Source organism: Saccostrea cucullata, unplaced genomic scaffold, assembly GCF_032062105.1.
Source record: "Saccostrea cucullata isolate Sc308-1 unplaced genomic scaffold, CSIRO_AGI_Scuc_v1 ctg1751, whole genome shotgun sequence".
Taxonomy (NCBI): domain Eukaryota; kingdom Metazoa; phylum Mollusca; class Bivalvia; order Ostreida; family Ostreidae; genus Saccostrea; species Saccostrea cuccullata.
This window is the reverse complement of record NW_026920766.1, coordinates 92016-106027: the sequence shown is the minus strand read 5'-3', so window position 1 is coordinate 106027 and position 14012 is coordinate 92016. Positions and strand designations below refer to the sequence as shown.

General features: G+C 34.2%; 1 protein-coding gene across 1 annotated transcript; it reads right to left on the bottom strand.

Moving 5' to 3' along the window:
* Positions 1-8457: 8457 nt before the first annotated feature.
* LOC134257225 (frizzled-6-like) lies at positions 8458-11409 on the bottom strand. Its single transcript, XM_062739871.1, has 2 exons — positions 11153-11409; positions 8458-9554 (listed from the first exon to the last, which is right to left on the bottom strand). The coding sequence occupies exons 1-2, from the start codon at positions 11314-11316 to the stop codon at positions 8879-8881; spliced, it is 840 nt and encodes a 279-aa protein (XP_062595855.1). The 5' UTR covers positions 11317-11409; the 3' UTR covers positions 8458-8878.
* Positions 11410-14012: the final 2603 nt, after the last annotated feature.

Below are 14012 nucleotides of genomic sequence, written 5' to 3'. Positions count from 1 at the left end.
AATCCGCCATTTTTGGATGACTGTTCAAAAAAGGTTTAACTATATGTTTTCCCTTTTCTGTTAAGATTAGGTATAAATACTTTGAAGAATGTGCAGATTTTTATCTTCAAAAATTATTTCATTGGTGGAATTGCTGCAAAACAAACGGGATGATTTGCAAATACTAGTAATTTTATTTACGTATGATGTAGCCATTGTTGAGCAACTCTCAAGATTTTGTTAATCAAAGAGGCAAAAAAAAAAAATGGAACAAATGCAGTGCAACCTTATGTTTAAAAAAAGATTTAGAAATTTCATATTCACCTGATTTATGAGCACCTAAAATGTGTGGTTTCATTTATTTCTTCCTTCTTTCAAAATCTGGTCTTTAAATGGTAATTCACGATAACAGACGTTATAAAAATCAGTCAAATTTTATAAGATAAGACAATCTATATCTAAGATGAAAATTGACACTTCATCCTATAAATCCATGCCCTATAGATACATGTCCTGTAGATACATTATCCTCTGCTCCTGACTTGTATTGTATAATTGGAATCTGTGGATATACCGAACAGTACTCGAGCTTAAAAATCAATTCAAGATTACAAAATGAGCGGAGCAAACACGGATTTTAAAAACCCACAAAGGAGGGATCAGATGCCATGGAGGAGTAAGCATCATTGTTGCCCACAGGTAGAGCATACTCTTCCGTTTCGAATCAACTGAGAGATTTAAACTCCGTATGCAAGTGACAATTGTATATTGCTGTATAAGAAAGGGAATTTGGTGATTGAAAAGTTGGGTCATTACGTTTGTCATGAAACTTTATTGCTAGATAATCATTAACGTCTTTTTATAGTAAAATATCAAAGAATTAAACAGGTGTGCCAGACTCTGTGGTATCTTTTTTTTTCAAGTTCCCCTGGAAATATCAAGTTGACTTAAGAATGGAAATATAACCAACGTTCATTGACAATATGTGGTCGATATCTCAAAATATTGAATTGAAGGTCACGAAAGGGTTTTATTCTTATGCTTTTCAAGGAAAGAGTTCGGAACTTGAATACTGTTCGTGATCTATATATTTCAAGCACGCTCTATTCATTCTAATTCTATATACAAATTTTCAATTTTGGACATGAAATTTATTTTAAACATTGGACTATTGACAACAGAATCACAAACATCTTTCATACTATAAATGACAATACTTTAAACCAACTTTTATTCGCGTGCGAGAAATTTTCGCGAGGTTCGCGAAAGCCTCGTCATCTACATTATATCCCGTTGCGAACGGGTCCTTAAAGTCTCTCTCTTTTTTTTTTAATTTAAAACAGTTCCAAAAAGGCTTGCTTGCGAAAATTAATCGTCGCTAACTAGTTGATTCAAGGTTAATCGTGAAATAAAGTCGTCGAGAATAAAAGTTGGTTTACAGTATTACAATTTATTGCTAATGTACATTGTACTGATTTTCAAATGAATTGCACATCTGTTTCATATTTGGATAAAGAATTTTATCCAAATCAACTCTCTTTTTAAAAAAACACTCTTTTGTAAAGTACTACAAAAAAACTTACAAGAATATCAACAGTCTCGGTTAAAGTCCTCATTGGTATTAGTATGTGAATGATGTAATGATATTCTTAGGACATACAATTTAATTGATCTTTGAGTAAATTGATGAATGATGTTGTATATATACTCATTGACCATTATTATCAAATTGAATTGTAAACGTGTTTATCCCTGTTTTTACGTGCTGTCGACAAGAAGCACATGTCAAATGTGACCAGTCGACAGCGATTTCAAACTTCCTCATGACACCCTATTCCACCTCTGAAGTTTTATTTTGTTTTGTTAAATGGACGTGTGACTCATTATCTCCATATATTTGATTATATGCTACCTGTACAGAACGAACAGTGAGGATATGAAAGCCCCATTAAAACAATAGAGGAGCAGATAAAACACGAAGCTTTGAAAACATCTGAGGTGTATGGATTAGATGCCATGGTAGAGTTCTGTCCATCTTCTGTCCACGGGTTACATCTGCCTTGTTCCATGTCATGATCGGGAAAACGGCAAAAGGGAAAAAGTCAACATCCAGTGTGCAAATAACAATCATTTTAAAGTATTAAAAAAAATCAGTCGATTTTCAACAATTGAATGAATTCATATTTACTGAGCGGAGAACTGAGTCAAGAGATTGCAAATAAATATTATCATTTTTACTTGGATTTTTTATGCAATTATAATGAATGATGGCCCTTTCAATTATTTTTAAATACTGTGTACTGGTTACACATACAATCCATTTTGAACTTTTTTTTTCAAAAGAAAGCCTTTTGTCATACCTAACTGACTGACGTTTTTCATACCAATTGTTAGTCCTTTATTTATACACTAAATTGTCGGCTGATTTTTCCGTTATTTGCCGATCATGACAAGGAGCACACGGCGGGTGTGACCGGTCAGCAAGGGATGCTCACTCTACCATAACACCCAATACGACCTTTGATGTTTTGGAGGTACGTATTTGCTCTCTGATGTACATATGTTTAATCTAATAAATATTATTTTAAAATTTAAATCTGAGGTTGTTTCTTAGGACGTATATAATTTTTCGTAACGAAACAAAGCCCAATCTTCTATGAGTATACGGAGTTACATTTGATTAATTGAAATTCATATTAGAAAAATAAGTTATTTCCTTGCATTTATTAAAAGAATTCTTTGTTGGGGAATCTTGCTGATCGAAGAATAAGAATAAATAAGGTATTTTGATGGAGCTGTTTTTTAAAATGACTTTCTCCTTACATTTATAATCAAAATTCCAAAATATTTTTAAGGATATCTTTATATTTTGTAAGAAAACAAAGAAGAAAAGACATTAATAAATTACATTTTTTTGAAAAAAAAATTGTCAAAAGTAGTTTGGGGAGAAAATAAAACAAGAAATATTGTGTAAGTTTATTTCTCATCACATCGTGATGACGTCATAATAACAACGTGATGACGTCATAATAGTCATAATAACAGTTCGTGATGACGGGTTTGTATCATTCAGTGACGATATTGTTTTTCTAACACTAGATATAACAGGGATAGTTCTAATATTTACAAAGCATGAAAGTTAAGCGTAATCCGTATTATTAATATGAGGTATACTTTTTTATATCATAAATGTAAATAAGTAGTTAAAAATCTTAGTACAACAAATTATGATCATTATTTTTTAACACCATCATCATTGTTGAGTGATTATTCATCAGCATTTTGTCAAGGATCTTTGAGATGTTTACGTAAATCCATGAAATATGTTTATTTTCATTAGAATAATAAAATTGTCGTTTTATCAAAGATAAAGAGAAAATAATTTACGCGGGATTATCCTATTTAAATTGTGTTTTATTCTAATTTAATTATGTGTTATATTTCACACAATAAAAAAGGATTTTAAAGTTCATTTATCGTTTGGTCATTCACTCATGAAATAGGATTTTCATTTAGAAATATAATTATTAAATATTATTATTAAAATTAGTTAAAACATGATAAGAAAAAAAATAAAAATGCATAATATTAAAGACAATATTGAACATCGTTTTTTTTTTTTCTTGTATTTCTTCAAGGAAAAATTGAAAGTTATTTTTTTTTTAATTACAATTAGCATTGTTAAGAAAAGCACCAAAATTACCAGAATGTAGAATTTAAATTCAAAGATCATTACCACTATTGGTTGATCTCTCATTTATAATGAATTAAACCTCATACAAACAATAATTTATATCGCATAGGTCAAAACTAAATTAATTCAAAACTAATTATTCATTCAATTAATAGATAAATATGAAATGACTTTAAAATATTGTAAGCAAATAAAGTGTTGAACAAATCTCTTTGAAGAAAACCCTTTTTATAGATTTTTTTATATTAATTGTTTTAATGTAAATTGTTTTAATGGATTTTCTATATACCTGCATCTTATTTGTATACAGAAGAAAATTTTGCTATTTTATTTGTGGTGTTTGATATGTTTAATAAACAACACCCTACATGTACCCTGTGCGGTTCCTATCTTTTCCATTGTAAAATCTTTTGTATCTTTAAAGAAAATGGTTGAAATGGAGGATTTGAGAAAGATTATTTTTTTTCTAACTTTTTTAGTGATTGTTTTATGATATGACACACATATGTCTGTCACCGTTCAATTCTTAAATTAATTAATTTACCTTTGAAATGAGAGACGAATGAAAAGAAAGCACATCCTCTTTATCGAGGGTCTTATTAATACACTAATACTTTATGTTGAGTGTATGTACAATACTCTGTCAGGAAATAAGATACCATTTTTAGAGTGTCATTGGGGTATGACCCGAAGTCGGTCACGTGATCAAATTCTATAACGCCCGAGGGCGTTATAGTGGATTTCATCACGTACCAACTTCATGTTATATCCCATTTACACTCTGAAGATGATATCTTATTTCTAATATTTATATCTTTATTTCTCTTCACATTACAAAGACAAAATGCTCTATTTAAATTTTGTTATTGAATGTAACATAACGTATAATATTTTATTATACTTCTGTTAAAATGTTTCCTATATAAAGTTCAGAAGGTAAAATAGCTATCTTTTATAGTTCACGCATAGCTTTGCTATATCCCGGGGTATAGTTTTTGCTATCCACCCTCGGAAAATTTTCATGCAATTTTTGATTTCCAACCTTAGATCTATCTACTGATGATGTCATAATGACTTCAGTAGCATTGTGACGTCATCAGTATTTCAGATTATTCTTGCAGTATTATCTTACTCCAAAAAATTCAAACCTCAGAAATTATATTATACATCAGTATAATAAAATGCTTATCCACTGTTTGTGAGTGGGATAGCTCTTTTATCAAACCCGCCACAGAGAACTATTCCCCGAGGGCTTGCCCAGTGGATAAGTGTATAATATACAACGTCATATGACGTCACAATCAAGACTTTCCAAATGTCTCGTTTGCTTTCCATACGCAAGAAAGGCTGATCATGTGACCGACTACATGTCACTGAAAATTGAATTTCATTTTTTCAGTATTGTCATATAAGGAAAGACGTTGGCAAATGTAAATATTTTAATTTAGACTTTGCTAAACAATAGCATATCTTACTCTTCTGATCTATCAAAACAGGAAATCTTTGGCAAAATAGATGTACACATTATTCCTCAGTGGCACCTAAAATGATCAAAATAGAATTAATAAACAATAAAAGTTTTTAAGTTGTTCAATTTTAAAATGCTACAAAATGTTTAGCAGCAGATTTATATATGTAGGAGAAGGAGCACACGGCGAGTGTGACCGGTCGGCAGGGGATGCTTACTCCTCCATGGCACCTGATCATCCCTCTGATTTTTAGAGGCCCGTGTTTGCTCTGCTCCTATTTTGTATTGTTTTATGAACTTTTTAATTAGAATGCTGTTCGTTTAACTCGAATATCACGGCATATTGCATGAAGTATATCTTACAACCCGTAGACCATCGTCACTTTTTGCATGGTAATAAGCATGAAGCCAAAATCTGAATTCATGTCATGATTGTGTTTAAGGCACTTCTCCAAAATTTCAAGCCATGTCATATTAAATTTTCTGAATTCGTATCGTTTTCACGTTTAAGTGTTTATGTTACTTTTAGTCATGAACTTATCTTGAATGTGTGAAATCATGTCATATTTCAATATCTTTTTTTTCAAAATCTAATCTCCAATACAGTGAAGCCTGTTTCATACACTGAGAGACGAATTCTGTGTCGGAATAGACAGTATGTCGGATTGCACAGTGTAAAATGACATGAAATTGAGTAAAATTAGGAAGAAATGTCATGTTGGAAAGCAGAAGGATAAAACGTACGCTCAACTAGGACCTTGGGTCCCCGGCAAATAGTTCATCATCCTGCGTAGTAATAAAATGTTTTAGGAACTCTTCAGGTATTAGAAGCACAAAAGTTCTGATGTTGGAATCGACCATGTAAAGGATTGCAGAAATGTCTACCTGGACAGTTCTCATTGTATTTTCATTGAACATTGTGTAATTATTATCATTATATTTTCAACAGTGAACTACTTATACTACTTATTGAATTAAAAATGTCCTTAAATTGTCACGTTGCGAAAGGATATCAATATGGTATTCTGTCACGGCGGGGGAATATCAAAAACGCGGGAAAACTCTCCCCTCCACCTGGACAGTGTTGTTAATATCACTCCATAATCTGTTATAAGATAGAAATATTAAATAAATCATCCCGACAGAGTCTGAAACTGTCAAAAAAATTCAAGATATGTTCAACATGTTATAATCCATGATAACATTTTTGTTTATCTCGTAATTCCATAATCTGATCCGCTCAGGTATGACGTCATAGATGACTGTGTTGTGAAAAGACTTAGGCAAAGGAAATGTAATTAACTTTTTAAAGTTTAATATTGCAATAATTTCACTCGTGGGACAGGATTTTTATTATTTTCACTCGTGTTTTGAACTCGTAGAAATATCAAGAAATCATGTATACCACTCGTGAAATAAACAACATTTTCAACTACAAAACGTTGAATACTATGTAGCTATGATTAATGAATCATAAGTTTAATAGTACGAAGACTTAGTTTGGAATAAGCTTGATTATAAGCTGCTGGGATAAACCAAAACATCTGTGTTCTATGCTGATCATGTTAGGCCAAATTCTAGTATTTAATTTGACTGCATCTGTCTCCTGGGAATCGTGCAGAATGTAGAGAGAGCTTATGGAGGGTTTTACAAGTCAACCGGGGATGCTGACTTTCCCTAGGCACTTGATCAAGCCCTAAAATTTTCGGGGGTCAGTATTAGTTTCCTGTTCAAAAATTTGTATTCTTGTAGCTTTTTTATTGATCGATCATAGTTCCTTATATTGACCTTTTTTTCATTATATAAATGAATGTAAAAAAGGATTTTAGTGTTCTTTCTAATTTTTATAGAGTTCAGATAAATTATCCGTATATTGAATTATTTTTTTCTATAATAAGACACTATGAATTTCTTTGAATATTAAAATAAAAAAAAAAACTGACAAGAAAGTGAGAAAATATTCTGATGAATTATAATTTTTTTTCCAGGTATAATTTTGATCGATATAAAAAAACACAGATATGAAGTACGCAAAATCACTAATGTAAGAAAAGGTGAGAACAGAGAAATACCACGGATTGACGCGTGATGGGCGGATTTAATCTTGAGTTGTCTGGTCAGCATTTTCTGTGTCTGAGTTGGAAGGACACACTCCAACTTGCAGAAATATACACGTGTTTCAATGATGCATCAATGCATGCCACGTTTAATTTTGAAGTCAAGATTCGCAAGTTCCATGATCGATACACCTATAACGTTCTTATAGCTATTTCTAAACCCTTAAGTCAAATTTTGACTGGTGTTTTCCCACCTTCATCATAGATCATTACTTACACATTGAATTTTCTGCATTGTTTAATCGTTTCTCCGGTCATTTCCAATAAAACACATAGCGATGGTTACCGTTCGAGTGGAAATGACCACTCCTCCATGGCACCTGATCCTATCTATTTTTACACGAGCCATTAGTATTTTAAGTCTCCATGGAACCTGACCCCACCTCTGATGTTAAAGAGGGCCCTGATTGCTCTGTTTCAACATATTTGTATTGCTCAATAACCTTTCAAATGGAGCAATGTACGTCATATCCATATAGATCATATTATCATACATTGACCAAGAACAAGGCACAATTTCAATACAAATTAAGCCCTGTACTTTTTTAAAAAAAATATGAAAGTGATATAAGAAATCAAAATTCATTCTTTCTAAATCAAATGATTTCCATTCAGTAGGTATACACAAATCGTTTTTCTCATATGACCTCCTACATACTTATTGTGACGTTATGTACGTGAATTTTCTCGTATTTTCTTTGAAAAGTTGAGGAAGATATCAATATTCAGTGGGATTTTCTTTCAGAAAATTTATTTTGCATGCATCACCCAAAAAGATTTTGAGATATGTGATTTTTCATTGCATAATATATTTTAAAATTGAAGTGGGTGATGGTGGCAGACCATCATAAGGTTAGCCTGATGAATTCGAAGCGTAACCGCCTTTCAAGCCGATTTACACCTTTAGTTCTTTTGACGGAAAACTACGGAGACCGATTAGTGCAATATTGATATCCGAATATATTTAATTTCATATTTAATTGTCCATCTCAAATGTATATATAAGTAATAAATAACAAGTTTAAAACTTCAATGGGAATTGAAGTGGGTCAGTACGTGATCAAATCTTGTGAGAAGGCCTTTGATTTGATCACGTGACCGACCCACTTCAATTCCCATTGAAGTTTATAAACTTATTTATTTCTTAATTACATAACCTTTTAAGAATGTTGAACCTTTAGAGCAAAAGAAAGCCAAAATCGTAAAGTCAACTTTAATGATTCAAAATCATAGATACATATACATGATTGAAATGCACGACAATGTCGTCCTCAAGAATTGGTGTACATCAGTACATGTACAGTCAATTATGGTAGTTGACTTTTCTTTTCACAAAGATTAACTCAACATAAATGTACAATTAGTTTTCACGTGAGGTTAAGTTACTCTAAAACGAGTTTTTTTCATCTGGTTTGTGTTTTCTAAGTTGTGAGTTGAATGATAATGCGTTGCTCTATATGACTTCGGTGCAAGCACATATAATTATCAAACTCAATACATGTATATCGCTTATATATCTCTTAAAACATGATACATGCAAAAAAAAATCAAGACAGTTCTAAGTTCTTGAAAGGTTACGTGATATAACAGAAAATTAATAAATTTTCCGTTTTCCATGAATTAATTCTGTAATATGGATTCCGCGTCATTTGGCGCGGCACACAAGCTCTGGGCCCCTCCCGAGGGGTATCGATGACATTGTAGTTTGGCAGGCCAAGGCAGACCGCCATACAACCCTCGGAAAGTCTCTAGACAAGCCGTCTTTACCGCTTCACATGTTTCACGGCAAGGCTGCACAAAGGGTTGTTGGTCACTTTGACAAAATGGCGCGAAAGTCCCACACAGCAGGAACTGCAGATTTTCGTGGCACTGGGTTTGTAGAAGTGGTCTATACTGGTTCATCTCGATTTCAATGAGCCGTTCGTCACTTTGGAGGAACATATTAGGCAATGTTCGTATGGGAGGAGATAGATTTTCACACACGCTGAATGTGTTGCGCTCGCAGTAGGCGTATCGGAGCGGCCTCGGTGTAAGTCGCCTGGGGACTGGCTTCAGACAGGATCCCTGTCTCTTCCGCCGGAACCTGTTACACTTCAGCTGCTTGTTGGGCCATTTAGATCCGCCTTGTTTGAGTTTTTTGCTGCAGCCTCGCTTTGCGCTGAAACAAGTCTCTCGGCATGGAAGTTCTGTCGTGTTGCTTCCCGGCGAGCATTTCGGTAGGAATGTGCCACAAACCGTCAACCGGAAGTTCTTGTGACAATCACTGTCCATAAATGGCCAATACCGCTCAATAGCTCTGAAATATTAATGATAACATTTCATGTAACTATGTATTTATAACAATATCGTTACTTAAAATATTCCGCAATTATGGAAATACCAAACTAGAGGTACTGTGAGCAATGAGCTCACTAAATGTTACCCCCGCCTCCCAAATGAATAAAATGACAATGTCCATGTTTTGCTTTGGGAAAACCAAAATATGTGTCGGATCAAAAAGTAACATAGGAGTTGCACAATGGAAATATGTGATAAGGATTCTGTGAAAGTTTTATCAAATTTCATTCAGTGGTATGAGAGGAGATACGGATAGGAGATGGGTACTCCAGAGGTAACAATCCTAACATCAAATGTTGAAAGTTATCGAAGGTTTAATGAAATTAAACAAAAAATGGTTCACACGCCAATGTCACAATCAGGAGGTCAAATATGTTGAATTCCAAAGATTCAAGGTCAAGTCACAAGAAATATCAAAACCCTGAATCCTGGCGTTTTGAGCTAGGTCAATTTTTTGCGGAAAAAAGCAGGCACGTAGCAACGGGGGGAGGGGGGGCAAGGGGGGGGTCTGTCCCCCCACTTTTTTTGCCAACAATACCTTTACTATTGAAAATGTGCATTGAAAGGCTGGTTGGCCCCCCACTTCTTATCACAGTGAAGTGATATCGAGGAAATGTAACACCCCCCCCCCTCCCTCCCCCCTCCCCCCCCCCCCCCCACGAAATAGGATTTTCGAATTTGGGCAATTTTCATTTCTTTTTCTTTTTTTTATTTATTTATTTACTTTTTTGCTTGTCAACTTTTACAGGTAAGTAAAAAAAAAATTCTCTGGCTGCATGCCCCCCCCCCCCCATTTCAAAAACGATGCAGTACGTGCCTGAAAAGCGTAGGGAGATACCGACAGACACTCTGACAGACGGACAGGGCCACAACTACTTGACGTATGTATATTCCCCCAATATTAAATAACGGGGAAATTAAAAATAATTACTATATTTTTAGGGGGCTAAAAATAACAACAAACTCTTAGGGGGATCATGTTTAGTGTGAAATTACAGAATGTACATGTAATGGATAGTTTTCAGTAGACCCATATTAACAAGAGTTATTTCCCGTTGGCCGCCATATTGGGGGTCAACATGCTCATATTCCTTCATTATTCAACCAACTTTAACTTTTATATTGGCAATTGTGGGGTGGGAAGCATTGTTTTTCTTAAAATATACATTCGTTAAAGCCTCCTTTATTTAATAATTTTTATTCCATTAAGATTTTCCCCAAAATATTTCTGCTACACTCTCTTATATTTGGTAGGACAAAGGGGGAAAATTACCTGGCTGACCCCCAAGATGGCGGCCAACGGGAAATAACTCTTGTTTATTTGGGTCTACTGAAAACTATCAGGCACTTAATTAATTGTTTCGAAAACGGGGTATACCACTTATTTCGTTTCGAAAGAAGTGCCTACGGGTAACAGACTGAAAGCAGAGGGATTTAACAAAGTTTTGACAACTGGAAGTACTTAACATTTATTATAATGCACAAAAATACGTGTGACTTTTAAAAGGTGTCTTGGATCTAACATGTCTAATATACAGTACTGTACTATTCACTTACCTGTAGACTTGTACCTGTGTGGTGTGGCCGAATCTATTAGGGAGCCGGGTATGGGTGTACCCCACTAACCCCCGACACATCGGCACCATGACCTCCTCACACGCACCGTCACCATAGCAACCGTTTATCGCCAAGACGACAGCGACAAAGAATTGGAGAAACATCCCTCAGTCTTGGACTTTGAATAAAGAAAAAAGATCTTTGTTTGCGGAGGGCGCTGCGGGGTCAGTTAAGGTCGCTGTTTTGTACAGTTAAGGAGAACTTTGTGTTTAAGGATCACTGTGTTATAATTACCGGAAATAGACAAGCACCGCCAGAGCTACAGAGTCGAGAACTTGACCGAGTTTTCTATTAAAATATAAAAGTGCGATATATTTTGTTGTTGTTGTTTTTCTTTAAAAAAAATATTGATAAGATCAGGAATTCTGTAGGTAAATTGTAGCTGTGTGAAATAGAAAACTGCTTGCACAGGCTAACTGGGGGTGGATTTACATTTAACTTTTTATTTTATTTTTTCTCTGGTGAGAGAAAGTGGATTAACTGGGTTATTTAAGTTTTGTACAATTGTGTTACGATGATTTAAAAGTCAGACAATTTAATGCTAACTATACAACAATCAAAGTTTTTTTTTTCTATTTTTATCTAAGAAAACAAATGCCTGCGTTGGCGTGGGAGTGAGAGCTCGGACATGTAAAATATAAAAAGTATGAAAGGGAAGACAAACAAAAGAAAAAAACCTGTTTCACAAAACCACCTACATGTCACTCCTAACTGTTATAGGGTAGGGGTTGATGTATCTTTAAAAAAAAGCAATTAAACACAGAAATGTTTGCATGTTGTATAATAACTATAGAGCATTAGTATTACAGGGAGACAGCGCCATATCAATAGCTAAAGGCGCAATTTTTCCATAAAAAGTTTCCTGTCAAAAAGAAAGGAAAAAAACTAGAGCCGAGCTCGTTGCAAAGCAACGAATAGGTCTTCCGTTGGAGCTACGGATAGGAAGACGTAACCTTGAGTCTAGGTCAAGCCACATTCTAAAGTTATACAAGTAAGCAACCTAAAGACTTGTAAAGAAAGAAACTTACAATGTTAAATTTTCACCATGAAAAACACTGTGAAGGAATGTATGTGACCTTGAACTTTATAAATGACCTTGCGTCAAGCTATGTTTCGCCATGAAAAACACTGTAAAGGAATGTATATGACCTTGAACTTTCTAAATGACCTTGCGTCAAGCAATGACAAACTCTGTTATAAAAATCTAATACCGTATAATCCCTATTTACCGCCCCGGGTGCTTAGAAGATTTCGAAAAGGGGCCGGTTATTTTGGTATTCTCTTCATATTATTTAATGTCATTCTTATACTTCAAAAATGTTAAAGAACAACTAAAATAATGTCGAACTTTACTTTAAGTGAAGATAATCCACCCAATTTATGCGATATGATTCATTTTCCACTGAGAAATTGGATAATAGACAAGTTACATTTTCACTTTGTTAAAATTTTGGCAGACGTTTGATACGATTCTAGATGATTTTAATCATTGTAGAGGGGGCCCTTGTTTTCTAATAATTGAAAAAAGACCTAGGGGGCGCTTATAGGGGCAGGGGTGGTTAATAGTTATCATACGGTATGTGTATTACCGACTGGAAAAGTACACACATGTTTTTTACACATTCTTTTAGTCCATGAATCCAGCCAAAACATCTTATCTTTAGTGACCTTGAACTTGAGTCAAGGTCATGTCCCATCCTGCATTATACATGTATCAGCAATGTTTCACAGGTACAAATACTGTAGCGAATTTACAGTTTCTCTGTCAGTAACCTTGACTTGTCTGAATGAATGGATATGTTCAGCCTTATTTTTTCTGAGCATATACAGTATCGAATCGGAAGAATTTATTAGGTTCAACACTATAATTTAGCTAAGGATTTAACAAGAAATATGTCTATAGGACATGAATGCCCCGCCAAGTGTATATTAGTAAATAATGCAACATTAAAATCTGTATTAGTGTATGACGTTTGTTGAGAATATCTTGAGTAGTTTCTTTAAAATTGAAATCTTAAAAAATGGATATAGATTATAAAATCCCCTTCAGATAATGCATAAGCTTACATAAAAATATCTTAAATGGTTTCTTTAATACTAAGCAAAATGCAAATTAAAGACAAGTGAGGTAAAGGTCACAGGAAAGTGCAAGGTTAAAGTGTATCAGCATACTAAAGTTTGATAAAAATGTCTTGAATTAATTCTTCAAATCTGAGCACCGCCCGTGTGGCACAGGGGTTAGAGCATCTGTTCTAGACTGAGGTTTGGATATATCTCTCAAAAGTGTGCATATATTTTGGCCACTTTTGTATGTAAAAATGCTTACATGTATATAATTAAACTTACATGTACAAGCATATTCCCGTAAAATCGTGCAATTGAAAATTCTTTTCGGGTTTTTCCCGTGAGTTGGAAACGTCACTTACTGGTACACTTACAATTACGCCGTGGTATTTCCATTTATAACTATCGGAGTACACGATGTATTTTTAACACCGACATGCCCGCGGTTCTCTGCGGCCACGCACGTGTGAACGAGGACTCGGGTGCAAAACTTTTTGACACAAGGCAACAGAGGTGGATGTAAACTGTAATGACATAACTGAGGGCATTGTGGCATCGCACTTTGAAAAAAATGCATAAAACAAATCCTAGACTTATAGATTTTAATAATTTAAATTAAAAGTAGATACACCCCCAAGGTAAACCCCAATTTTTAATGCCTATATAATGTATCTGCAAAACATTTGTGTGAACCCCCACCCCCCACCCCCACCTATGCTTCACAACAATATAACTG

What these genes read in the sequence shown, in the direction of transcription:
- LOC134257225 (XM_062739871.1), bottom strand. Translation starts at nt 11,316, where the DNA reads ATGTTTCTCCAATTCTTTGTCGCTGTCGTCTTGGCGATAAACGGTTGC. An exon ending in ACACAGGTACAAGTCTACAG is followed by an intron (nt 9,555 to 11,152) that starts GTAAGTGAATAG and finishes TTAATATTTCAG; the next exon opens with AGCTATTGAGCGGTATTGGC.